This window comes from Lissotriton helveticus, chromosome 5_1 (assembly GCF_964261635.1).
Source record: "Lissotriton helveticus chromosome 5_1, aLisHel1.1, whole genome shotgun sequence".
NCBI lineage: Eukaryota > Metazoa > Chordata > Amphibia > Caudata > Salamandridae > Lissotriton > Lissotriton helveticus.
Window position 1 is genome coordinate 389805074 of NC_136065.1, and position 27051 is coordinate 389832124.

Sequence of the window (27051 nt, forward strand, 5' to 3'; positions counted from 1 at the left end):
CATGGGTAAAACCCACTCATGGTTTTTAAGGTGTTACTCTTTGGAAGTGGTTTCTCCAAGTGACTAGCTACCAGATAGTCCCTTAGAGATCTGGCTTTGTTGAAGGTTATAAGTGGGTGGGTAGGTAGGTCATCTTTGAGTGTGTTATCTGTTTTGAGAATGTGCCAATTTTTTCGAAGCATGGCCCTTAGATCATCAGCTCTAGCGGAAAAGGGAGTTATTAGTCTGAACTTTCCTTTACCAGCTAATGCCGTTTTGGGGTCGTTCCTTTTGGTCGATTTAGTTGTCAACAAGGAATCTCTAGGGATAGCCCTTACTCTTTTCAAGGTCTTATTCAAAAGGACTTCTCCATACCCCCTGGCCATAAATCTGCTCACACACTCCCTCGCTGCCACCTCAAAATCCTCTAGTCTCGAGCAGTTCCTCCGGAGTCGGAGTAACTCTCCGTATGGAATACTCTTAATGAGTTGCGGGGGGTGGCTACTGCTGGCGAAGAGTGTAGAATTACCAGCAGTAGTTTTTCTGTGTAGGGCTGTGTGAATCTGATGGTTTTCTGAAAATACTTTTAGGTCGAGATAGTCCGCGGTTACCGGACTCACAGTCCCTGAAAAATGTAAATTGTAGTCATTCTCATTAAGTAAGTTGATGTAGGCATGTGCAGTTTTAGATGAGCCACGCCAGAAGATAAACAGGTCGTCAATATACCTGAACCAACCCTCAGTTCTTCCTTCTGAGCCATCTGCCATACAGCTCCTGGGTACCTGCTCCTCCCACCAGCCAACGAAAAGATTTGCGTAGCTGGGAGCGAAGCAGGTACCCATCGCCGTTCCGGACACCTGCCTGAACAATTGATCCTCAAATAAAAAAAAATTATTACACAAACAAAATTCAGTGAATTCGAGGATCATGGTGTTATGTTTAGTAAATCTTAGTTGTCTCAAGTTCAGGAAGTGCTGAATAGCTTCTAGGCCTTGCTGGTGATCTATGACTGTGTACAAACTTGTGATGTCCAACACAATTAACTGGCAGTCATTGTCCCAGTTCACGTTTCGAATTTTGTTAAGAAAGTCCTTGGTGTCCCGGACATATGAAGATAAAGTGAGTACCAAGGGAAATAAAAATTTGTCAATGAAACGGGACATGTTTTCGGTGAGACTGCCAATGGATGATACAATCGGACGGCCCGGTGGGTGTACATTGTCTTTGTGTAATTTGGGCAGATGGTAGAATGTCGGTATGAGTGGTTGGCTGTTCCGGAGAAAGAGAAATTCATCCTTGCTCAACATGTTACAGTCGTGCCATTTCCCTATAAGTTTGTCATAGTTCCGGATACTCTCTTGGTATACATCATTAGTGCACTTGACGTAAAAGTTGGTATCAGAGAGCTGGCGTAGTGCTTCATATCTGTAATAGTCTCTGGTAAGTAACACCACATTCCCCCCCTTATCCGAAGGTTTGATTATGATGTTATCATCCTTCATGAGGTCATGTAGAGCAAGTTTTTGTTGCTCTGTGATGTTATGTTTCACAGGATGGTTCACTTTTCTATACTGCATTAGTTCTTGAGACATGGCCTCAGTGAAAGCGTCAATTGCATCCCAAGGCATCTGTGGGATAAATACTGAAGGAGGTTTATACCCACTCTCTTCCCGATCTTGCTCAATACCAAGGGCCTGTGCTCTCTGTTCTCTATTGAGGGTTTCAGATGGATTATATGTGGGATTACCTTCCCGCAGTTCCTCAAGGGTTTCTAGAGCTTCTATTTCTCTGCCCGTGAGGGCATCCGTTGCTGTGAGTCTAATGCCCTTGTCTCCACTTTCTTTCAAATGAGGTCGTAATTTGAAGTATTTATGTAATTTGAGCTTTCTTGTAAATCTAAAAAGGTCGATACGAGTCTGGGTATATTCAAGAGGTGTGCTGGGACAAAAGGTGAGTCCGAGGCTGAGTAGGTTCTTTTCGCAGTCCGTTAGAGTTCTGTTCGTTAAATTGACCACCGTTTTAATTCTGACTTGCGTTGTCCTGGCCAAGATTCACTTTATGTTGCTGCGAGTTCGATTGCCCCAATTGTTGGGCTTCGCTCTGCCTCTGCCCTTTCCGCCGCCGCTGGCCGCCGCCTGATCTCCTAGTCCGCCTTGTTTTTTTGCTGTTTGTTGTTGTTGGGCCATGTCTGGTGGTTTCGTTTTTCCGCCTCGTAGCCAGGCCCCCTTGATGACATCGAATTCCTGGTGAAAAGGAGTTTTTTCACTGTCGTTAGTGGTGTCTGGCCGTGCTCTTTGTCGTATTTTGACTGGTGCCCTTATGTTCTGATGTTCATCTCCGGATTCGTTCTCGGTCACATCAGACTCTGATGTGAGAATTTCAGATGTTAAGATAGTACTGGATTGGAGTGCTTGGCGCGACGCATCGTATTTTTTTGCATATGTTAATATGCGACCTTGTAGGTAATCGTCCTCATCCCTTTCGTACTTTTCTTGTACGAATTTTCTGTTCGTATTTTGTCATACGGGCTTTCATCTTCGTTTTGAGCTGGAGCACCAGTTCTTTATCCGATTCCTTCTCTAGCTCATCCTCCAAAGTTTTTATTTCCTCCAGTGCTTTCTCTCGGTCACTCCAAGCATATTGGATTAGTATCTTTAGTGTTCCTTCCGTGTAAGCGGCTGTATGCAATTCCCAGTCCGTTAGCAGCTGTGGGTCCGGGTTCTCATACGATGGCACAGTATGAACTCTCAAGCCACGTGGCACTCTTTTTACCTCCACATAGCTAGTCAGGCTGGTTGCTTCCCACCACTTGCGTGTCTCGCGTTTGTGCAGTCTTTCTAGTTTAACCATCATCTCTTTTAGTTTCATATTTTGTGGATTTACTGATGGCACATTTTCATTGACTCTTTCTCTTCTATCACGATGCTTGAATATATCTTGTGCCGCTGTGCGGCGTTCAGTCTCTGAGAACATAGCACCGGTTACAATTGCGCCTGTTACAAGATGAAGTCCGGGCGCATTGATTAATGGGTGTAGCTTGTGATAGCTCCGTGGAAAGGAAACACTCCCTGACGCCCAACCTCTATAGCCGCTGCTTCGTTATGGTATCCCAACGAAGTACGCAAGGATATGGTCAAACGACGGTCCGCTTACCCTCCACGTCGTTCCGATTTGACTCCAGTTGAAGACCGGGGTGAGCCGGCGTCCTCCAGGTGTCCACTCGTACTAGACACGGTGGGTGTATCCCGTCTTTCGATAGACCTTCCTGCTTACGTCGAGGCGGTGCACAGGAGACCACTTTGTCCAACGCTCCTTCCCCTCGAAAATCCCGTACACTCAGGGGCGGGTGCTGTCAGCGGCTCGAAGGAAACCGTGAAACACTGCGCTCGTCAAATCCAGGCAAATCCCCAGGAATGAAAGACAGCCCTCGGGAGGTTCCTTCTCACAGAGTAGTTTATTTAGCTACAAGCTATACCACAGACGCGTTTCGGCGATTTGCCTTCGTCAGTGTGTGTATCCACACGCACAAACCGGTACATTTATCGCAATCAACATTGACATCGTGCAGGGGTTACACCTCTTAATTGGCATCAACAGAGGACTAGAAACCTCCCAACAAACGCGGGCTCCATTTTGTAATGGTAAAATATTCGCCATTTACATTGCTCAGTGCTCAAAACAAGTGTAGTAAGCATTATGAAACCTACAGATAGGTGAGCGCGCTGTAGTGGGAGGTGCAAAAATTAATTAATTGTTTTACAGTGCTACCGTTGCACTCTTTGATATATATATTATCGTACTTCACCCAGACCTTTCTCATGCAAGTAGAAAAAGGATGAACACGCGGACCCAAAGTTCTTCGTGCCGTTTATTTCAAAACACCCTGCATCAAAGTCGCCATGACACGTTTCGGTCCCACCTGGACCTTGATCACATATATATATATTTATATATATCTCAATATGCCAAACATAAGTGAGACATTTATGTGAAATAACAGCAAAAAGAGCCCACATCTGCATTCACATGCTTTATTTGAAAAGGAAAAAACTACAAGGGAATGGGAGGCATTGTTAGCCAATGTAATGGTTGCGTTGTTTCCCGCCTAGCCCACACAACGTCGACACAGCACTCGAGGTCAAGGCCTCCAGCATCGAAGCACACAGCAACACTCGCGCCATCCAGGCATTCGCAGACGCCTTCTTCACCGTTGATGCTGAGAGGTCATACCGCACCGACGTCGAAACATCAGTTGACTTCAAGGCGTTTTTCACCCATGTCAGAGATGGGGCGATCATCATCAAAACACCCAAGATCAAATTCTCCTTCCGACACAGCTTCTTCAGAGGTACAGATGCTGCCTTACCAACCAGTGGATCCTAAGACCCCGATTAATATTCACCATGCTGGCTGTAAAACCTCTGCAAGAAACTGGTGCAGCACAGTCCGGACTCGGAATATTCATCGACTTACTGTCCGTCAAGGTCTGCTCTGCAGACATCATCCCCGAAGTCAATCCCACTGCCTTCCCCTTCTGCTTGTCCAGCTCATCCAGACCAACATGTCACTGCACCTAGTTCTCCTAGGAGATCCAGGATACCTCAGAGGAGTAGATCATAGCACAGAACCAGATGCTCCTCACCATCTAGGAAGCCTCGCGGTTCTCGATCACGGCATCACAGTCGTAGATCTTCCATCTAGTCTACTACTACTTGATCTTCAGTAAGGAATTACTCACCCACACTTTCGGACACGTCACCGCGTGATGTATCCCCAATACATTGCTTGAGTACATTCAGGGTGGTGTTGATTTGGGGCGTTGACATTCCAGCATCTACAATATCCTTGTCAGTGATCTTTGAGACGTTGCATTATAGGGCAGCATCAAGACATCCTCAGGTGTGTGGGATGGGCTTGCTGTTCTAATCAGTGCTTAGACTATTGATGAGGATCCCCTGGAAGAGAAGGATAAATTGCTTACATGTAATCCTAGTTGTCTTTCAGGGGAATCCTCATCAAAGTCATGATCAACCCTCCCAACTCCCTGGATGAATACTTAATGCAGCAGCTGATATATCCTTTGTGCTCTGGAAGTTAGTGTAACCATAAAAATGACGTGACCTAACAGTCACCTGTGGGGCATGATGAGATACAGGGGGTCCTGTGAGGTCTTAAAGACACAGTGCCAATTCTGCTCTGTTATAAGTTTAATGCAGCCTACTATCCACAAAAGACTCGCTTCCCAAACCATGAGCAGGCTCTGACACAGCTTGAAGTCATTTTGTAGAGGTATCAGGCCACAACACAGGACTCAAGTGATCTCACTTTCCAGATTTAATTACAACACCATGCAGTTACTTTTCGGCCTTTCAGCCTTTCTCAATGCTGGTTGACGCGGGAGTGTCAGATTTAAGTCCTTAAAAGTCCAATTGACAACTCCTATTGGAGGAATAACATAGTCATAGAAAGAGGACTGTCTCAGTTCTTGTATAGCACTAATTCACCGTACCACCTGCATCAGTTATCACGGATATGCAGCCTATATATGCATTTTTGCATAACATTTTTTATGTCCAATGTGTAAATGACATCTCTCTCCATACATCGAAACAAACATGTCAAACTCACCTGCATGGTTGTAATATCTCCAGTCCTCCTCTATATTTCTGATTGCTTAAGGACACTGACGCTGCACTTTCCTCAACTTACTTGGCCGCATTAACAGTGCCTCCAACTCACATTACTGCGAGCATTGGTAAAGTGATCTCTGCTCGAGCACATAATAATGCCTCGATTTGTTTTGGCAAAAATAGCATGTAGCTCTGAATGCAGCAGAGTCCTTGTGGGCTCACCTCACCTCCACACAATCAATGTCTCACTGTGCAGTAAAATACTGCTCTTCTCTCTCCCCAACGCATCTACAGTGAAGCGAAACGGCTTCACAGGCCTCCCAACATTATCGGACACTAGGGCCCCATCACCAGTCCCATTACATATATATTTGATATGAGCTCCCGGGCTCCCGCACGTGGCGGGACTATTCAGTGCTTATGACTTTGATTACAAATATCCTGGAAGAGAACTAGAATTACAGTAAGCAATTTATCCTTCTTCACCAAGTCTGCCATCACTGTTCGTGTGGACAATTATCTAGTAATCCTGGGCTTCTACAATAGGCAGATGTGGTCTGACATCGGCAACCTCATTGACTTAGTTCCTAAAGACAAAAAATCAGAGGCAAGAAAGATCTCACAAGAAGGTGAGTGCACATCAACTGAGATCATAGACTTCACAACAGATATTGCCTCCATTGGTTTTCGCCAACTCGCAGGTGCACCAGTCTTAAGGAGACAGGGCTGGCTTAAAGCGACAGTGTTCAGACCAGAAGTCAAGTCAGAAATTCTGGATATGGCCTACGATTGGGAGGCACTATTTGGGAAACATATTGCTCTGTTGGCCATCAAGACAGACACAGACTCGGCCAGATCACTTGGTATGCTGCAATTTAGGTAGATGTCCTTTCAAGGAGCACGTGGAAGAGGTTTTTTGACCTAAAGAGGAGGATATCAACTCTCCCAACAGTATTAGCCCTTTCACTCTCAATACAGATCTCTTTATCAACAGCAGCCCTACCGTCAACCAACCACGGTGGCATATACAAAGTAAGGTCTTCGATGAAAGCAACATTCCCCAGAATTGAGGCACTGGTCGTAAACAGTGACCTCATTCAGGGGGCGGCTACTTCCACTTCTTCCCATCCCGTTGGTGCGAACATTACGAGCTACCTCCACCATTGGCATCAGATAACTTCAGACAGATAGGTATTGGACCTTGTCACCTATGGCCATACCCTGGAGTTTATCAGAAGACAACCAAACAATCTGCCATGGGGAACGCACCCGGCTCGTCTTCACTTATTCAGAAAATTAGCCCTCTTCTTGCTCACCAAGGGAGCAATAGAAAAAGTCCTTTTCCCCCAGAAAGGTATGGGTTTCTACTCCAGTGTTTTCCTAATCAGAAAATCTGAAATAAATCAGGGGAATGGAGACCTATCCTAGACCTCAGGAAGTTAAACAAATTCTTGGTGAAACAATGATTGTGCATGGTCATTCCGACGTCCTGCATCTCCTAAACCAAGGAGATTATATGGCAACTGTGGACTGACAAGATGCATATTTCCATATTCCCATACATCCCAAACACCGCAAAAGTAGCCAATACTCATTACCAGTTCGGAGTCCTCCCAATCAGCCTCAAGTCAGCTCCCCTATTTTTCACCAATGTGCCCTGCCCCAGTAGCAGCCCCTTTCAGAGAGCAAGGTCATCCAGTGTTTTTCCCTACCTAGATGACTGGCTGCTAAAAAGCTCCAACACCATGGCAAGCGTCGAAAGCTACAAAAGCTTGCCTCACACTGTTTCCCAAACTGGGTCTCGCTGTGAAACATCAAAAGTCAACAAGTACTCTAAAACTGAGCATAATATTTTTAGGCTCCAACCTAGATACAATCCTAAACAAAGCTTTTCTCTCACAGGACAGACAACAACGACTAGCACATCTAGCCATCAAACTTTCCAGAAAAAGTCTGTTTCAGTGCTTTTATACAAGTCATTGCTGGGCATGATGTCCTCACAACTGAAAATGAGATGGTTACAAAAGGAATTTCAAAAACAGTGGATCCAGACAAAAGGGTTGTTCGACCTGATCAGCATCATCTCAAGGATGGTGGAAACATTAGCATGGTGGTCTCAGAACTCTCCCCCTTCCAAAGGCCTCAGTTTTTGCCGCTGGGGAAAGGTTACACACGATTCACTGTGCATACTTGCAGGAAATGTTGTCTTTACTTATAATACATACACCCAGTTAAGCATGCCCGCTTCAGATTCATTGCTACTTATATCACTGAAATATATGTGAGTCCCAAAAACTACTATAGCTGGGAATATGACCTCAGCTATGTGAGCAAAACAAGTTCTTATTTCTTGCTGTGAAAGTAGATTCTGCTATGTTTATACTGCAAAATTATTTGATTAAAATAGGATTTAAAAAGTGAGCCAGAAACGTATTCACGTGTTAAGCAACGGTTTTCGAAGCCTCTGTTTAAATCGCTTTTTTATACCAAGTGGTTGAAAACTTGTGATATTTCTCAGTTTAACAGAAACTGATTTGGTGGTTTTTTTTCACTGTGAAAGAAATCATTTAAAAAAAATACTGATATTTGTTAACCAAAGCTGTTAGTGAAAGTTAGGTCTGCATCGACGATCATCCCCAATTTGCCTTCCATTAAGATTAATTGGTACTATGTACAGTTTCATATCCTCTGTCTTAAGCAATTGTTAAATGCAACGTCCACCTATCTTTAAGAGGCCTAACATTCCTCCTTAAACTTCCCATGTTCATTTCAGAAATAGTTTTCAGGCAACTGGATTTGGATTCTTCCCTTTCTTTTTGGGAAATATATAGAGCACTTTCTTAAACCAATTTATGTTTTTTACCATGGTGTACAGTATATTCAAATCACAGGTTTGCTACATTTTGTATTGATGTGTGTTTACCGCCCTGCTCCAACACTGCCAAACTTGACTATTGGCTTTACAGGCACTGCAATGGGACTGCCAAAGCATGTTCGTACACATGCATGCAGACAAGGGGGCACACCATGTGCCCCCCTGCATGCATCCCCATGGTCTGAGGCACCAGGGGGCCCTGTAGGGCTCCCTTAGTTTCCTCACCGCCAGCAATTTCATTGGGTGAACACCGCCATGAGACAGCTGATGGCGGTGAGGAAACTCGTTAGGCCCCAGCATGCATATTACAGCCTCACAATGCCGTGCCACCGCCAGGGATCGCGGATCCCTGACGGTTGCAGCGGTTCCATAGCGCTCCGACCACCGTACTCGTATTACGGTGGTGGGACCGCTGTTGCGGCAGTCCCTGACCGCCACCGCACCTCCACCTCGGCTATCATGCCTTTCGTCTTCACTGGCCCTTTCGGGGGTACACCTCTAAGCCAGCGTGTCTCGCCCTGTGCTACCCTAATGCCACTGTTCCTTATTTCTCTTTCTAAACTTTTATCACAATTTTAAGTACTGGCTGATGTACAACATTCCATCCCAGTTTTATTGATCTCTCCATCACAATTATGTTTTTAGGTTAGCATTGCTGGAGCAACAGGTGGTGGGAGGCGAGCAGGCTAAGAACAAGGACTTGCAGGAGAAGCTTAAGCGAAGAAAGAGGTATGCAGATGAGCGCAAGAATGAACTGGTGGCTGCCATGAAGAACATGGATGAAGAGAGTAGTGACCAGGTTCTGTTGAATGTGTACGAGTCCATCCAAGAGGAACTTCAGGCAAAAAGCATACTGCTGGAAAAGATGAAGAGAAGGGTAAACATGGGACCACCTCTTTGTATCTGTCTGTTTCTCTCTTCAGTCTCTTCAGTCTCTTCCACATATCTTTTTATATGTTCACCTTTGTCCCTTGATCTACATCTTTCACTTAATATATTCACCCCTTCATTCTAGTAACTATCTGTCTTCAATCATATTTTCGCTCCTCTCCCTTCACCTTATTTTTGTGAAAGGTTTTCTTCTTTGCCCCTCCATTGTCATCACTCCACTCACTCACATTCTTTTCCCCTCCAATCACATTCCTTACCCCGTTTTTTCAGATTCCCCTAGTTCCCCCATCTTTTTCGGACTCACACACCTGCCCTCTCTCCTTCCCTCTCTACCTTTGGCCTTACCCTCTCTTTATCCGCCCAACTCTCTACTGTTAGTCTCCCTCTGCGCTCATCTCCACCCTATCATACTTTCTGCCTTTCACCTCACACGTCTCATGGCTTATTATTCCTGTAACCTTTCTCACATCTCCCTCTTCACATTGGCTTACCTCTGACCTCGTATATCAGACTACCTTGTCACCCCCCACCCATTACCGTCTCTTCTCATCCTTCCTCTTCATCAGTCCTATTCTTTCCCTATATCTTTTCTGTATATATTTTCCCCATCTCTTTTCGAACATCCTTCCCAGTTTGCCATTTTTCTCAGACTACTTTCTCACTCCCTCTTTCTCCTCTCTCTATCCTTTCTCAGCAGTCTTTCTCCATCTTATGTTTTATTAGTTATCCTCTTTTACCCATTTCTCTCCTCTGTGCCTCCACTCTACTCTGGGCTGTATCTTTCAGTTCTACATCTCTTTATCACTCTTTGCATCAACCGATGAGCTTTCTATGTATCCAGCCAAGTTGAAAATTGAATCCCAACCGTTGCCACACTTATTAATTCTAAATGTTTCCTTCCCATTTATAACTCTCTTGGTTTCCATCACTGCTTTTATCCCGTTCTCTGCCCACAGTTCTTAATTCCTTACTATCAATTTCTCTCAGATATTATTTGAAAATAATTTATTATATTTCTCTTTCTGTGTGATGATTTGTTCCGGTGTTTTTTTGCTGTGGTGTATTTTGTGTTAACGTGTGCTCTTTTTATTATTCTCAATTTGTCTTTTGTTCTCTTTCCTCCATCTTTCAACACTGTCCAGCTCTTGACATTGTAAGTCTATTTTTTTCATTTGTATTTGTGCAGCACATTAGACCCTCCGTTGTTCTTAATGTGTTTAAAATAAACAACCGAACTCACCTGCTTTTTTCCTTGTCAGTCTCTATACAGTTCTAAGTCACTCATTCCGTCTGATCTCACAGCTTTCTCACTCTGCGCACACATGTACTTGTACTTTTATTCTTGCAGTTTTAACCACGAAGTTTAACCTAGCCCAGGAGACTGGATTTAGCAAACCTCATTCTACAAATACCTACACACACAATACAATTACCATAACCAACCTTTTCATTATGGCTACTCGTTTCCCTGTTGCCACAAGGTGGGACTCCACCAACCTTACATCCTGGTTTTGCCTGTCTTGTAACCGAGACTGGTGCCTTCCTCATTTTTTCTTTAAATGCACATTATGTATGTCTTCTCTACTTATGTGTTTTGGATGTCTTTTGTTTTTTGCAGCAGGCCATTTGCTTTAGTCAGCACAGGGGGTGGTTGTTGTTTACATGATTTCTTTGCTTAAGACGGGAGTCCTATTGTAGTTCCCCATCATGCCATTCATAAACAAATTGCTTTCTCTCTCTCCCTTCTCTACAAGAAATTGGAATAGGGACCAAGTGAAGGTAGTGGCCAGAGATTAGGGTAGGTGTTGTATATGCAGAGGTCTTCCAGTCCTGCCTTGGATGCCTTGGTATTTCCTCCTCTGCGGTTTGGCCCCTCAGCCACAATAGGTATTTCCAGTGTATCCACCATTCTTGAGTTGTCCTCCAGAGTCATATCAGGCCTTAGGGAGCCTCTGTTACAGGAGTTATAAACTGAAAGGACAATACTACATCCTAAGGAATGCTCTAATGGCCTCAACGCCCATCTACCTTAAAGGTCTATGCGAGGCATTTGATATAGTATACGCTTTGGTGCTTCGCGAGGGTCTTCCTGTGATCCTTTTTAGTTACAGAGATTTTTATTGAACAGATCGTTGTTTAATTTGACAGTATTCACCCTTTGCAGTCTGTGGACAGCCATTAACGTGTTTTGGAACACAATAATTGATCAGTTTGCATCCCTTGGAAAATCAACTCCTTTTGAGTACAGGTGGTTTATTTTCCTCTCCCTTTGTGGAATGTACCCCGGGTTTATTCACTAGAAACATTTGATTAGAAACATGTTTCCACCAACGTTGAGTTTTTGGTTGCCATCATTTTTAGTTACATCTGTTGGGGAGATAGGTCTTTCTACAGAGTAAGGCCCTATCTTTATTTGTTACATCCTTAAGCCTGACCCTGGTTTTCTAACCGAGAAGATTTCTCTTTTACATCGCAAAAATAATTTGGTGCTATCAATTTGTCCTGATCACAGTTTTCTGGATTCAGCATTTCAAAAGTGTGCATTTTACACTGCTAGTTTAGAATTTGTATATTGTAAGTGTTCTGGGAACCAGCACGCAAGTGACAATATTCTACTCTTTGACTTGCTTGTAGGCTGGAATATCGTACTTACCAGTCGATATTTTTGTCCGCGATGTATTAACTATGTTTTAAAGCCATAACAAAATTCCATACTTGATATTCAGGACCCCACGCATTTTACTTCAACTAAAGGATCCTACAGTGTAGATCAATGGTTACAACTAGGCACACTTCCTTCTCTTTCTTTCTCTCTCTGTTCACCTTTTCCATCTTACATTTCATCTGTTCCATGTTTGCATTTTCTTTCTCTCTTTAACACCCTCCAACTCATATTTACACATCTTGCTCTGGGACTTGCCCCACCTTCAAACTCATCTTGCTTACCGAGGGTGGCTGTTTAGACTTTCCCATTAGGCTAGGACCAAGCCTTACTTGCATATAGATGTTCCCTTTCTGGAGTGGCACACAGAACAAACAAAACAGTAGACTCCAAAGCATAAATATTAATTACTTGAAGCTGAGATTATTTGAAGCATTTCATCCATCATTTTTACTTTCTCTCGTTGTGAAATCTTAAAATCTTAACAGCTTTTGTTCCCTTTCCTTGCCTAAGCTCAAAGCGGCTGAAGTGGAGATCAACGACCTTCATAGCGAGTTTGAGCACGAAAGGATTGACTACCTGGGCACAATCCGTAAACTAGAGCAGGAGTCCATGCTCTTCCGGCAGGTTCTTGAGCAGGTCCAGCCACTGATTCGTCGAGACTGCAACTACTGTAACCTGGACAAGATCAAAAAGGAAGCCTGCTTTGATGATGAGTTGGGCTGCTGGAAAATTGCTGATGTTATTATTCAGAAAACGAGCTTTCCATTGGGTAGGTGATGCAGTGCCTTCTTTCTGAGTGTTCTCTTGCCTTTCTCACCAACTGGAGTATTACTCTTGCTTTGATTTCTGTGTTCATTCTAGAGCTGTGCTTTTGTGACAAAGAATGTGTGATATAATTAGACATTTATCAAAGGATGGTAAAGAGTATTTTGAGACTAAGTGAAATCAGAAAGGGGAGTGTTAGCATACCTTTACATCAGTGTGTCTTCATCTTTACGTAAAATCACTAGAATCCTGGAACACATCATTAGAAAACACAATGCTCATATCGATAAAAAAAAACGTTGTTCAGTTAAAACAAGTTAACCATAAAAACAAGCAATCACAAAACATTAATCACAGTAACAACAAAACTCTTATTGCGATCATCAGCCAGGCATAATACAATAAACAGAGATTATATAATGATTAAAATAGCAAACAACTACAATGCTAAAAAGCAGATAAAAAAAAAAAGATTCCTACAGCAAAACAAACTTCACTACCCAATAAAATTGGTAGGTAAATTAAGTCTACACCTATTAAACCCACGAATTTTAAAAAGCAAATATATATATATAATTTAAAAAAATAACATTTACAAAAAAAACCAAAACGCAAAAGGGCTTGTGGGAAATTCTTATCCTATGGGGCAACAGCAGATCGAATCAGTACTAAATGGACCCTTGGGAAAAGCCAAATTGCCTTGAATAATAAATACCTAGCCTAAGCCTGCATAGGTTAGCGGTTTCCCAGGGATGTGTGAATATGAGGACTTAAGGCTGCATACCTAATGAATTCTGCCAGGTGTCACACTGTCTTACCAACGGCGTTGCATATGCTTGCAAAGCACCTTCTTCACTGTTTGTCTGATCTTGTAGAATCGGATCAGGGTGAGAGAATAACGACGGTCCACCTAGTTCAGTTGAGATGGAAAGTGATCCAATTATGTAAAAATGCTCAACATTGATTTCTCTCACATCCCAATGCCTGTGGTATACCCGTGGGCTCTGAGGTCTTTCCAAGTTGAAGTTTCAATGCTGTTTTTTTTGTTTAATGTCGCATTACATAGCCTATGGAAGATTCCCTCTTTTGAAGACCACTATAATGCAGACACTATGACTGGGCCATTCTTTAATATACCATTTTAAAAAAAATTATATTTTTAATAAAAATAACCAAAAATACATTTTTAAGTGCTGAGACTGCCACACCCCTGTGCTGACCCTTTTTTTCTATATTTTTTTAATTACATTTGGGGTCGTTCTTACTTGAATCTTCGTAACTTTTTTCCGCAGAAGATATCCAGCCCAAATATCCATCCTTTTTTCCCACTTAACATGGATTGTAAGGTGCTCAGAGTAAGTCATTTACCCAGGAGGTGCTTACGAAAATAGCACACATTTACAAACATTATTGAGAAATGGTGCTGTGAAAATAAATGTTGTTTTTATAAAAATGGTATCATAGTTTTGATGTTTGCAGGGCTTTGTGAGTACGAGAATTGGCTGGGATCCATGTAAGCCACAACCCCCTGGATTTCCCTGGGAATCTAGTTTCAGAAATGTCCTTAACTGGTGGGATTCCATGGTTGCTGGTCAACTTCAATTCTGCATACTTATGCCATCCTTCATGAAAAGTGAGAGGAAATTATGTGTTTTGAGGTGTTGCTTTGTTTCTGCTTACGTACACATGCTGGGATCCATGCTACCCTCACTACCCTGAAATCTCCTGGGAGCTCTAGGTGTCAGAAATCCCCAGGATTGGTAGGGCCCTGTAGGTGTGGCTGGCCCCAGGCCCAAATTCTGCTAACCTCTATCATGGAAATTAGAATTGCTTTGGATATGGTTCAATCAATCAATCAATCAGAGTACTTGTAAAGCGCGCTACTTACCCGTGAGGGTCCCAAGGCGCTGAGGGGAGAGGAGGGTGCTGCTACTACTCGAAGAGCCAGGTCTTGAGGAGTCTTCTGAAGGCGAGTAGGTCTTGGGTCTGCCATATGTGGATAGGGAGGGTGTTAGAAGGGGCGATCTCGGAGGGCCACGTATTGCTCACCCAACCACCCCAGGACCCACCTCTCCCACAGATCTTGCCGAGTCTTATCGTGAGGTCCCCACCGGGGAGGACTTCGGGTCTAGGATCGTACACACTGAGCTCACACCACACTTACGAACAGACACCACACCGTTGGATTCTAGTAACAAGTTCTTTATATGCAGTAAAAAGAAAGTAGCACTCTTATGTACAAATGATCGAGGGATCACAAAGTCTTTAAGGATTCGGGAAGAGGGAAGCGGGACAGTTTTTAGCCTTTGGGCCTGTACGAGGCGTATCCTGCGCACAGCTCTCAATCCTCGAGCCGGGGGAATACGGGCGATGATGGTCGTACTGGCTGCTTCACTCACGTCGAGTCGGCTCAGGTCGTGATGGTATCGTCGATGGTCCAGCCGGACCAGAGTACTCCTCGAGCCGCGACGAGGTCAACAGGGCTTGATCCGGAGAAGTTCTTGAGGAGCCGCGACAGTGTCAGCAGGGCTCAGATGGTACGAGTTCAAGCTCGAGCCGTGACAGCGTCAGCAGGGCTCCGAGGTCTTAGAGAGGAAGAGCCGCGACAGCGTCGGCAGGGCTCCGATAGTTGCGAGTTCAAGCTCGAGCCGCGACAGCGTCAGCAGGGCTCCGAGGGTCTTTGAGAAGGAGCCGCGACAGCGTCAGCAGGGCTCAGGTGGTTCAGTTCCGAGTTACGAAGAAGGAGCCGCGACAGCATCAGCAGGGCTCAGCGATTCAAGATGAGTTCTCCTTAGGGTCAGCCGCGATCAGATCAGCAGGCTTCAGGTTCAAGATACAACCGCCCGGTAGTTGTGGTGCGGGCCTGGATATAGTCCAGGAGCCCTTTGATGTCCGGACCCTCGCAGGCGGAGGTCTCATACCTTGGGGGCTGGTCGTTGGCGAGGTCCGGCGGTTGGCTCTTTGATCTCTTTGGAAGATGCGTCCGGGAATTCCCAGACGCCCAGAAGGCCTGGAGCCAGCACTCGGGGAGGCCAGAGGTGCGATCGAAACTCCCTGGTGTATCTCAATTGGGGAGCCCTTTACCCCCCAGCCGGGACTGGCGCGCCTTTGGAGTCTGGGTTTCGCTGAGGCCGGGGTCACGCTAGGCCCAGGGAGTGAGGGATCTCGGGAAGGGAAAATGGCTGCCGGGCCTTGTGGGGCATGCAAGGTTTCGGCGTGGGGCATGCAGGCCTGGTCGCCGGGTACGGGTTCTGGGCGTTCAGGGAGCAGGACGACCAGGAAACTCGGGGCTGCTACTCTAACGGGGTGCTGCGCAGGGAACTCAGGGTGCAGGGATACGCTCACAGGGTGCGGAGGAACAGGGGCGGACCACGCCACGAGGCCGGGTCCAACACGCGTCCCCCCAGCTGAAGGCGGGGAGAACTACCCATCCTCTTGGGGGTTCTCTTCGCTGAGGCGGAAGAATCGGGACAGGCCGTCTGCGTTGGCGTGGTCAACACCAGGCCGGTGCTCAACAGTGAAATCCATCCCCTGGAGGGAGATGGACCAGCGCAACAGTTTGGGGTTCTCCCCTCTCATCTGCATTAGCCACCGGAGGGGTCGGTGGTCTGTCTGGACCCGGAAGTGAGTACCAAACAGGTAGGGCCTCAGCTTCTTCAGGGCCCAAACCACCGCGAAGGCCTCCCGCTCGATGGTGTTCCACCTTTGTTCTCGAGGGAGTAACCTCCGGCTAATGAAAGCCACTGGCTGGTCGTGGCCATTTTCGCTCACCTGGGATAGGACCGCGCCGATGCCATGTTCATACGCGTCCGTCTGGACCACGAACTCTCTGGAGTAGTCGGGGGCCTGTAGCACTGGGGCAGTGCACATGGCGTCTTTTAATGTTTCGAATGCCTCTTGGCAGGCGGGGGTCCAGCTGACTTTCTTCGGCTGGTTTTTAGAGGTTAACTCCGTGAGAGGGGTTACGATGCTGCCATACCCCTTGATGAATCTTCGATAGTACCCCGTGAGCCCTAGGAACGCCCGCACTTCTGTCTGGGTCGTGGGGGCCTCCCAGGCCACGATTGCATCGATCTTGGGCTGGAGGGGGGCCACGAGGCCGCTTCCGACCTGGTGCCCCAGGTAGACTACGGACCCTTGTCCGATCTGGCACTTGCTTGCCTTAATGGTGAGACCGGCCTCTGCAGGGCCATCAGTACCTCCCAGAGGTGCTGGAGGTGTTCGGACCAGTGAGCACTGAACACCGCAATATCGTCCAGATACGCAGCACTGAACTCCTCCAACCCAGCCAGGACCTGGTTAACCAGCCTCTGGAAGGTGGCGGGGGCGTTTTTCATCCCGAAGGGCATCACCCGGAAATGGTAGTGACCATCCGGGGTGGAAAAAGCGGATCTCTCCATGGCCCCTTCTGTGAGGGCGATCTGCCAGTACCCACTGGTCAAGTCGAACGTGCTGAGAAAGTGAGCAGCTCCGAGGCGGTCAATGAGCTCGTCTGCTCGGGGAATGGGATGGGCGTCGGTTCTGGTGACTGCGTTGAGCCCACGGTAGTCGACGCAGAACCTCAGCTCGGGAGCAGCCCCGGGGGCGGCCGCTTTTGGAACCAGGACCACGGGGCTGGCCCATGGGCTGTCAGAGGCTTCGACCACTCCGAGGGCTAGCATCTTGTTGACTTCGGCCTTGATGCAGGCCCCGGACTCGGTCAGGGACGCGGTAGGCTCTGTGCCGTACCGGAGGGCTGTCCCTGGTGTCCACGTCGTGGACGCACCAGCTGGTGACGCCGGGGATGAGGGAGAAAAGGTGGGAGAATTGTCCCAGTAACTGGCGACAGTCCTCACGCTGCTCAGGGGTGCGAGAGGAGGAGAGGCTCCCTCCCTCTACGGAGCCATCATTTTCCTTCGCACACAGGAAGTCCTCATCCGGGGCTCCTCGCCCTCCGCCTGGGACGACTCCTGGTGGCCCCCCGCCCTGGGCTCCGCACCCACACCGACAGACCACGCACGCAACCTGGGCTTCATCCTGGACTCCTCCCTCTCCATGACCAGGCAAGTCAACGCCGTCTCCTCGTCATGCTTCAACATCCTGCGCATGCTACGAAAGATCTTCCGGTGGATCCCCACCGAGACCAGGAAGACGGTCACCCAGGCCCTCGTCACCAGCCGACTGGACTACGGCAACGCCCTCTACGCCGGAACCACCGCCAAGCTCCAGAAGAGACTCCAGCGGATCCAGAACGCCTCAGCCAGACTCATCCTCGACATCCCCCGACGCAGCCACATCTCCGGACATCTGAGAGACCTGCACTGGCTCCCCGTCAACAAGAGAATCACCTTCCGTCTCCTCACCCACGCACACAAAGCCCTACACGACCAAGGCCCGAGCTACCTCAACAACCGCATCAACTTCTACGCTCCCAAACGCCACCTCCGATCAGCCAGTCACGCCCTCGCCGCCGTACCCCGCATCCGAAGATCGACAACAGGAGGAAGGTCCTTCTCCCACCTGGCCGCCAAGACCTGGAACTCCCTCCCGACCGACCTGCGCCTGACCCAAGACCACCTTTCCTTCAGGAAGAAGCTCAAGACCTGGCTGTTCGAGCAGTAGCAGCACCCCCCCCCCAAGCGCCTTGAGACCCTCCGGGTAAGTAGTGCGCTATATAAATGTCCATGATTGATTGATTGATTGACAGGAGATCGGGGAGAGGCTCCGTTTCCTCTTCCTCTCCATCGTCAGTGGCGAGGAGCAAACTCAACTCAGTCCGTGCGAAGTGGGGTTTGAGGCGGTTCACGTGGAGAACCCTCAAGGGGTTCCTGGGGGACTGTACATCGACCAGATAGGTCACCTGGCTCTTGCGCTCCACTACCTTGAAGGGCCCTGTCCACTTGTCTTGCAGGGCACAGGGCTCCACGGGCACCATCACCCAGACCTGCTGTCCGGGCTGAAACTCGACCAGAGTGGCATTCTGGTCATACCACCGTTTCATTTCTTCTTGGCTGGCCTCGAGGTTTGCCTCGGCCAGTTCTCGGAACTTTCGCGTCTGGTTCCTGAGGGCCAGGATGTATCAGAACACATCTGGAGGGGGCTCTGGGGCCGTCGTTTCCCATCCTTCTTTGACCAGACTGAGGGCCCCCCTTACGGTGTGCCCATAGAGCAGCTCAAAGGGGCTAAACCCCAAGGATTTCTGGGGGACTTCGCGGTACGCGAAGAGGAGACAGGGAAGGAGGACGTCCCACTTGCGCCTTAGGGGTTCTTCGAGTCCCATGATCATTCCTTTGAGGGTCCGGTTGAACCGTTCAACCAGACCGTTACCTTGGGGGTGATATGGGGTGGTGAACTTGTACGTCACCCCACATTGCTGCCAGAGGGATTTCATGTACTTCGAAATTAAGTTTGTCCCTCGGTCGCTCACTACTTCTCGGGGGAATCCCACCCGGGAGAAGATCCCCATGAGGGCCCGCCCCACTACGGGGGCTGTCACCGTTCGCAGGGGAATGGCTTCGGGGTAGCAGGTGGCATGATCCACCAAAACGAGGATAAACCGGTGGCCCAAGGAGGTCCGGGGGTCGAGAGGCCCCACGATATCGATTCCCACACGTTCAAAGGGGGTACTGACCACGGGGAAGGGTTGGAGGGGGGCCTTGCGCCTTCCTCCGCTCTTCCCGCTGGACTGGCACGTGGGGCAGGACTTGCAGTGGTTCTCCACATCGGAGCGCATGCCGGGCCAGTAAAAGTGGGTGACCAGGCGGTGATACGTTTTGTCCTGTCCCAGATGTCCCGCCAGGGGCACATCATGGGCCAGGTTCAGGAGGAAGCCGCGGAAGCGTAGGGGTACCACCAGCACCCGGGCTGACCCTAGCTCGGCGGACTTTTGTTCGCTGTACAAAAGGCCGTTTTCCCAATAGACAAAGTGGGAGCCGGACTGGTCACCGGCGGCCTGGGCGGCGGCCTGCTGCCGCGGCCCAACCAAGGACGGACAGGAGGTCTGTTCGATGCAAAATTCTTCTCGGGACGGTCCTCCTTCCTGGCGCCACTGGGCCAGCTCAGGAAGGTCATCCAGGCTCGGAGTCGGTTCGACGTCAGGCCCGAGGGGACCTGCGTCGGAGATGAGGCTCTCCTCGGGGGCCAGCTCGGGGCTTTCAGAGGCCCCGGGGACCTCGGGGTCCTCGGGGACTGGCTGGGCGTTTTCAGGGATTACTCCCCAGAGGTGGCCACTCGGGCGGTCATAGAGCGAGTGCTCACACAGGCCCATTCGAGCAGGCCCACCATCTCCAGGTGGGTCCTTCGCTCTACCTGCTCCACGGGGAGCTCTCCAGGTCGTTACCGAGCAGGCAGTCCACCGGCATGTTGGTGCGGACCGCTACTCGTAACTCTCCGGAGACGCCCCCTCCATTCGAACGGGACTTGAGCTATCCGGCAGGTGCGGACGGAATTGTCAGCTGCGATCACCCTGCAGGAAGCGCGGGGTACAATTTGGGCTTCAGTGACTAAGTGACACTTTACGGCTGTGATGCTGGCCCCCGTGTCTCGGAGCGCCCCTATGCGGTGGCCATTGACGACTACTTGCTGTCGGTATTTTTCTGTGTTGTCTGGCAGAGGGGCTCCGGGGACCATTTCCCTATCACCCAGGTGGACTAAGATCATAGCTGCGGGGTCACCCTCCTCGAAATCCTCCTCCCCTTCCTCTTCTATGGCTACAGAGGCTAACTGGCGCGCTGGGGGAACCGCAGCGGCGGGCTTCTTGAACAAAGGGCATCGGGGGTCATTGGCATAATGTCCTGGCTGTTGGCAATGGAAGCAGGCTTGACTGACTCGGGGCCCTGGCTTGGCTGGAGGGAACCCTGCGCGCGCTGTGGGAGGCGAGGTGCCGGGCTGGTTTCTGGGGGGACTGCGCGGGGACCCTACCTGGGACCCCCTCTGTCTATTCTGACCCCCCCCTCCCCTCGGGCGGGAATATCCCTGTTCGTTTCGACCAGATTCTCGGGTGCTCACCCAGCGATCGGCTTCGACGGCCAGTTTCCGGGGGTCAGCCAACTTGCTGTCCAGGAGGTGCTGTCGGAGTTACACAAAGCAATTTAGGGACAAATGTTCGTAAGCAATTAGGTCGATGAGCCCCTCGAAGGTGGATACTTTGCTGCCCTTGATCCAACCTTCCACGGCCCGGCTGTAAAAATTGACGTATTCTACCCACTTGGTGCCGGGGATCTTTTTGCAGTCTCGAAACCTTTGTCGGTACATTTCTGGGGTGAGCCCGTACCGGGTGAGGAGGGCCTCCTTCATGTGGCTGTAGGAGGTTTGCTCGGAGGACGGTAGGTCGAGTAGGGTTGTCCCTCCCTTCGTTGAGGAACCTACCCCACAGCCCGGCCCCCCAATCCTTCTGTGGAACTCGGTGGGAGGCCATGGCGACCTCGTAGGCCTTGAACCATTGCTGGATGTCATCGTTCTTATAGTACTCTTTGACCACATCCTTGGGGATGTGGACCTTGGGTTCCACCGGGGTAACGGCCTCTCGGGCCCCTGATGTTCGGTTGTCGTCGCTTCGGGCCTTCAGTTCAATCTCCTTCAGGCCGCGCTCGTGCTCCAGCTGGAGTCTTTTCCCTTTGTGTTCTCTCTGGAGTTTCTTCTCCTCCAGTTCTCCTTGTAGCCGCAACTGCTCGATGGCTAGCTTCTTCTCGGCCAGCTTGAGCTCTCCTTCTATCTTCAGGCGCGCTAGTTCCAGCTCGTGGTTTTGATTGCGTTCTCGGTCTGTCATCTCCTCTGGCGACAGACCTCTCTCCGTGCTGGGACTCCGCGTCGGGGACTCTGCTCTCTCATCTCCTTGGGCGCGGGTTTCGGCCAGTGGCCCTCCGTCTCCGCCATCTCCTGACGGCGGGAGAGGATGTGCTCCGGCCTCCACCCAGGCTGTCAGGGCTTTTTGAAAGTCTTCTTTGGTGCTTAATCCCGTTGTCGGGATATGGAGATCTTTGCAGAACTGCTTCAGCTCTCAGTGCGTATACTCTTCCAGACGCTCCATCTGGAAGATGGTCTCGTTGTCCGTGAGGCTCATGGTTTTGTTCGGGTAGTGTGTCAGTGGTACGATCCCTAGACGTAGGTTCTTATCGCGACGCTGCCACCAATGTTAGAAGGGGCGATCTCGGAGGGCCAGGTATTGCTCACCCAACCACCCCAGGACCCACCTCTCCCACAGATCTTGCCGAGTCTTATCGTGAGGTCCCCACCGGGGAGGACTTCGGGTCTAGGATCGTACACACTGAGCTCACACCACACTTACGAACAGACACCACACCGTTGGATTCTAGTAACAAGTTCTTTATATGCAGTAAAAAGAAAGTAGCACTCTTATGTACAAATGATCGAGGGATCACAAAGTCTTTAACGATTCGGGAAGAGGGAAGCGGGACAGTCTTTAGCCTTTGGGCCAGTACGAGGCGTACCCTGCGCACAGCTCTCAATCCTCGAGCCGGGGGAATGCGGGCGATGATGGTCGTACTGGCTGCTTCACTCACGTCGAGTCGGCTCAGGTCGTGATGGTATCGTCGATGGTCCAGCCGGACCAGAGTACTCCTCGAGCCGCGACGAGGCCAGCAGGGCTTGATCCGGAGAAGTTCTTGAGGAGCCGCGACAGCGTCAGCAGGGCTCAGATGGTACGAGTTCAAGCTCGAGCCGCGACAGCATCAGCAGGGCTCCGATGTCTTAGAGAGGACGAGCCGCGACAGCGTCGGCAGGGCTCTGATGGTTGCGAGTTCAAGCGCAAGCCACGACAGCGTCAGCAGGGCTCCGAGGGTCTTTGAGAAGGAGCCGCGACAGCGTCAGCAGGGCTCAGGTGGTTCAGTTCCGAGTTACGAAGAAGGAGCCGCGACAGCGTCAGCAGGGCTCAGCGATTCAAGATGAGTTCTCCTTAGGGTCAGCCGCGATCAGATCAGCAGGCTTCAGGTCCAAGATACAACTGCCCGCTAGTTGTGGTGCGGGCCTGGATATAGTCCAGGAGCCCTTTGATGTCCGGACCCTCGCAGGCGGAGGTCTCATACCTTGGGGGCTGGTTGTTGGCGAGGTCCGGCAGTTGGCTCTTTGATCTCTTTGGAAGATGCGTCCGGGAATTCCCAGACGCCCAGCAGGTCTGGAGCCAGCACTCGGGGAGGCCAGAGGTGCGATCGAAACTCCCTGGCGTATCTCAATTGGGGAGTCCTTTACCCCCCAGCTGGGACTGGCGCGCCTTTGGAGTCTGGGTTTCGCTGGGGCCGGGGTCACGCTAGGCCCAAGGAGTCAGGGATCTCGGGAAGGGAAAATGGCTGCCGGGCCTTGTGGGGCATGCAATGTTTCGGCGGGGGGCATGCAGGCCTGGTCGCCGGGTACGGGTTCTGGGCGTTCAGGGAGCAGGACGACCAGGAAACTCGGGCCGCTACTCTAACGGGGTGCTGCGCAGGGAACTCAGGGTGCAGGGTTACGCTCACAGGGTGCGGAGGAACAGGGGCGGACCACGCCACGAGGCCGGGTCCAACAGAGGGTGTTCCAGGTCTAGGCAGCGAGGTAGGAGAAGGATCTGCCGCCGGAGGTCGTTCGTTGCATGCGGGGGACAGCGGCGAGGGCGAGGCTGGCGGAGCGGAGCTGGCGGGTGGGGGTGTGGAAGCTGAGTCTGCTGTTCAGGTAGGCTGGTCTGGCGTTGTGGAGTGCTTTGTGTGCATGGAAGCTTGAAGGTGATCCTCTTGTCGACGGGGAGCCAGTGTAGGTCTCTCGGGTAGGGGTTATGTGGCTGCGGCGGGGGACGTTGACGATCAGTCGGACGGAGGCCTTTTGGATGCGTTGTAGTCGTCGTTAGTGTTTGGCTGGGATTCCTGCGTAGAATGCTTTGCCGTAGTCCAGTCTGCTGCTGACGAGGGCCTGTGTCACCGTTCTTCTTGTTTCACTCGGGATCCACTTGTAGATCCTGCGGAGGGTGTTGTAGCAGGAGGAGGAGACGGCGTTGACCTGTTTAGACATGGAGAGGGAGGAGTCGAGGATGAATCCTAGATTGCGTGCATGGTCGGTGGGTGTTGGTGCTGTTCCCAGTGTGGTCGGCCACTAGGAGTCATCCCAGGCTGAGGGGGTGGGTCCTAGGATGAGGACCTCCGTCTTGTCCGAGTTCAGCTTCAGACAGCTGCTCCTCATCCAGTCGGCGACGGCCTTCATTCCCTCGTGGAGGTTGGTTTTGGAGGTGTGTGGGTCCTTGGTGAGGGAGAGGATGAGCTGGGTGTCGTCAGCGTAGGAGATGATGTTGAGGTCGTGATGGTGGGCCACTTGTGCGAGGGGGACCATGTAGACATTGAACAGCGTTGGGCTGAGGGATGAGCCCTGGGGGACACCGCAGATGATGTCGGTGGCTTCGGATCGGAAGGGTGGGAGGAGGACGCTCTGGGTTCTGCCGGAGAGGAAGGACGTGGTCCAGTCAAGAGCCTTCTCTTGGATTCCAGCTTCTAGGAGGCGTGTCTTTAGGGTGCGATGGCAGACCTTGTCGAAGGCAGCTGACAGGTCCAGGAGGATGAAGGCTGATGTTTCGTCGTTGTCTAGTTGGCACCTGATGTCGTCTGTGGCGGCGATGGCAGCGATGAGGGCTGTCTCGGTGCTGTGGTTTCGTCTGAATCCGGAATGGGACGGGTCCAAGATGTTGTTGTCTTCCAGGTGGCGGGCCAGTTGCAGGTTGACGATTTTCTCGATGACCTTTGCCGGGAACGGGAGCAGGGAGATGGGCCGGTTATGATATATGGCGTGGCAGAAGGGGGTAGAGCTCTAATTCTGCCTACCGGAAGGAGGGTTGGGGGCGGGCAGAATTAGTGTCTATTACCAGGGGATAAGGGCGTAGGCCAGTGCCAGAATAGAAGAGCCATCCACCCTATTCCTTTCTCTTTACACCAAACCTTTGTGTCCTTTGTGCTTTCAGCCCCAGAGGTGGGCACAGTTTAAGAGATTTCTATTTTGCAACCACTGGGATCAGAAAGAACATCTGTTGGCCACGGTTATAGTTCTATGGCCAGAAGCCATGATGGGCTGGCACTCCAACCCATTTCTTTTATTTGGGCATCAATCCTAGGTGTATTCTGGTCTTTTTTGCTATCCTAAATTAGGCAGATTAAGGAAAACAAAACAAGTCTGAAAATCCAACCAGGGAAGAAAGATATTGTGATTTCTATGGGTATGAGAGCGGTGATGGATTAAACCCAGATCTTTTGACTGGGTGTGAGTGTTTGATTGGTTCAGATGCTCCGTCCATCACCACCCCCTTTTGTACTGACTAAGGACAGCAGGGCTGGAAATAAACCATACTCCCAGCTAGACATTTATTAAGATTAGGATTAGAACAGGCTAACCACAAGTTCTGGACCTATAGTAACTGCATCAGAAGCGTTTTCAGATGCAAGAGACTCATCTGGGTGAAGATGGGGATCGGTTTTCCCCACTGTGAAAGTCACCTTCTTAACTTTGTGAAATACAGTCACTTCTTGCCGTTAATATCTTTCGAGAAGTTTGGGTGCCTCAGTTCACCTAGGCTTGAAGTAATATGATCTCAGATTCCTGACTGTTGAATATAATTAACAACTGATACACACTTTAGTTCAGGCTATGACTTTGATCAGACACCCACTGCACCCAACCTTTTGACTATGGGCCTGATTTAGACTGTGGCAGTTATCCCATCCACCCCATTGCAAGTGCCATAGGATACAATTCACTTGTAATTAGGTGGACAGGACATCCATCACATTTGTTGCAAAGTAACCAATCCACCAAACTGTAAATGAGGCCCTATCTCACCTACGTTATGCAGAATAAGACATTCCCATTGTATCACAGCACTGCAAAATTTCACAAATAAACATCAAAAGCAGATATGTGTGCTCAAAATACTTCTTAGGTAAGAACTGGTTCTGGTCTGATTGTCCGGAGGCTTGCCACCTTTTATTTATTTATTTTTTTATTTTTATTTATCATTTTGGCAAAAATAACATCCAAGCAAAACACCCGAGTGCAGCCGGGATTTGTGTGTTACAATCCATTCGCAAATAATACACGAATCAGGTAGGACATCACAGTTACATAAATCAATTGGGTAAATCATCAGCATACCAAGACAACAGTCTGGGTTGAATCGACACAGCTATGACTGCGCACGTGATCAACACAGTATCATCAATTACGAAATATGGCACCCTTCGTGGAAACAGTGGAATTGATATTAAAAAAATTATCAGTAACCATCATACAGCATCAGACGGCATCCGTCCGCGTCAGCATATATGCAGTGTAAGGGCCCCAGATGTCTCGTGGCCGGGATGCTGATGGCAGGCCCTCATGGTAACAAGTTAATTGGTCACGGCAATATGCCAGGTCCAGCAACCAGAGCTTAAAATCAGGCGCCCGCCGCCCTCCCCAACACATGGCTACCCTGCGTTTGGCCAACTGCAAGGACAGCACTACCAATTTGCATACCCCCGCCGGTATTGTGGCCACTATCCCTAGTAAACACACCTTGGGATCACATCCAATCCGAACCTCCGTCATATCAGACAGTGCCTCAGTCACACCCATCCAGAACGCAAATATTCTAGTGCAAGCCCATGCCAAGTGCACAAAGTCTGCACCCTGCGTCCCGCAAAGCACACAACAATCAGAGTCTCTCAATCCATATTTATATAGCTGCGCTAGAGAGTAGTACCACTGATGGAGATACTTATAATGTATAAGTTTGAAATTGCCCTTGACAGAAAAATTTCCCGTCATGGTACAGCTTTCCTCCCACTCTTAATCCGTTAACGGTTGTGGAAGACAGTCATCCCATTTACCTCTAGAGCGTGGCACTGCAGCGCCTTCATCCAACTGCGAGGCATGATATAATCGGGAAACCAGTTTCGCTCGAGTGTTAGCCATATAAAGAAGTTGTAAGGCCCCCAAAGCAACCGGTTCTTCAGGAAAGGTCGAATAGAGACTACGCACCGCGGCCCGGAGCCTGGCATAAATAAAAGTGTCCATAGTCGTATTTCCCCCATGCTCTAAAAAGCCCTGCAATGTGATAAATGTTCCTGTGTTAAAGACATCACCCATAACCTGCACCCCGACGGTGTGCAAAATCTGAAGCACCCCCGCTTCACTCGTCACCGATATGGCAGCATGATGCAACAATGGCCTTGCAGGGGCGTACAACTGCAACCGCCTGCACGCTTCACCAGCTCAGTCCTCGCTAGAGCTGTACATTGCACCGTATCCACTTCACCTTTCTCATA

The 27051-nt window shown here is 49.5% G+C and overlaps 1 protein-coding gene across 7 annotated transcripts in view; it reads left to right on the plus strand.

Annotated features, from left to right (window-relative positions):
- Window positions 1-27051, plus strand: part of KIF17 (kinesin family member 17) — a 542173-nt gene that overhangs the window by 403101 nt on the left and 112021 nt on the right. For all 7 annotated transcript variants that reach the window (XM_078642580.1, XM_078642577.1, XM_078642579.1 and 4 more), the window contains 2 exons: window positions 9130-9361; window positions 12551-12809. In XM_078642580.1, coding sequence (XP_078498706.1) covers window positions 9130-9361; window positions 12551-12809 — 491 coding nt within the window. The remainder of the gene's footprint in view (window positions 1-9129; window positions 9362-12550; window positions 12810-27051) is intronic.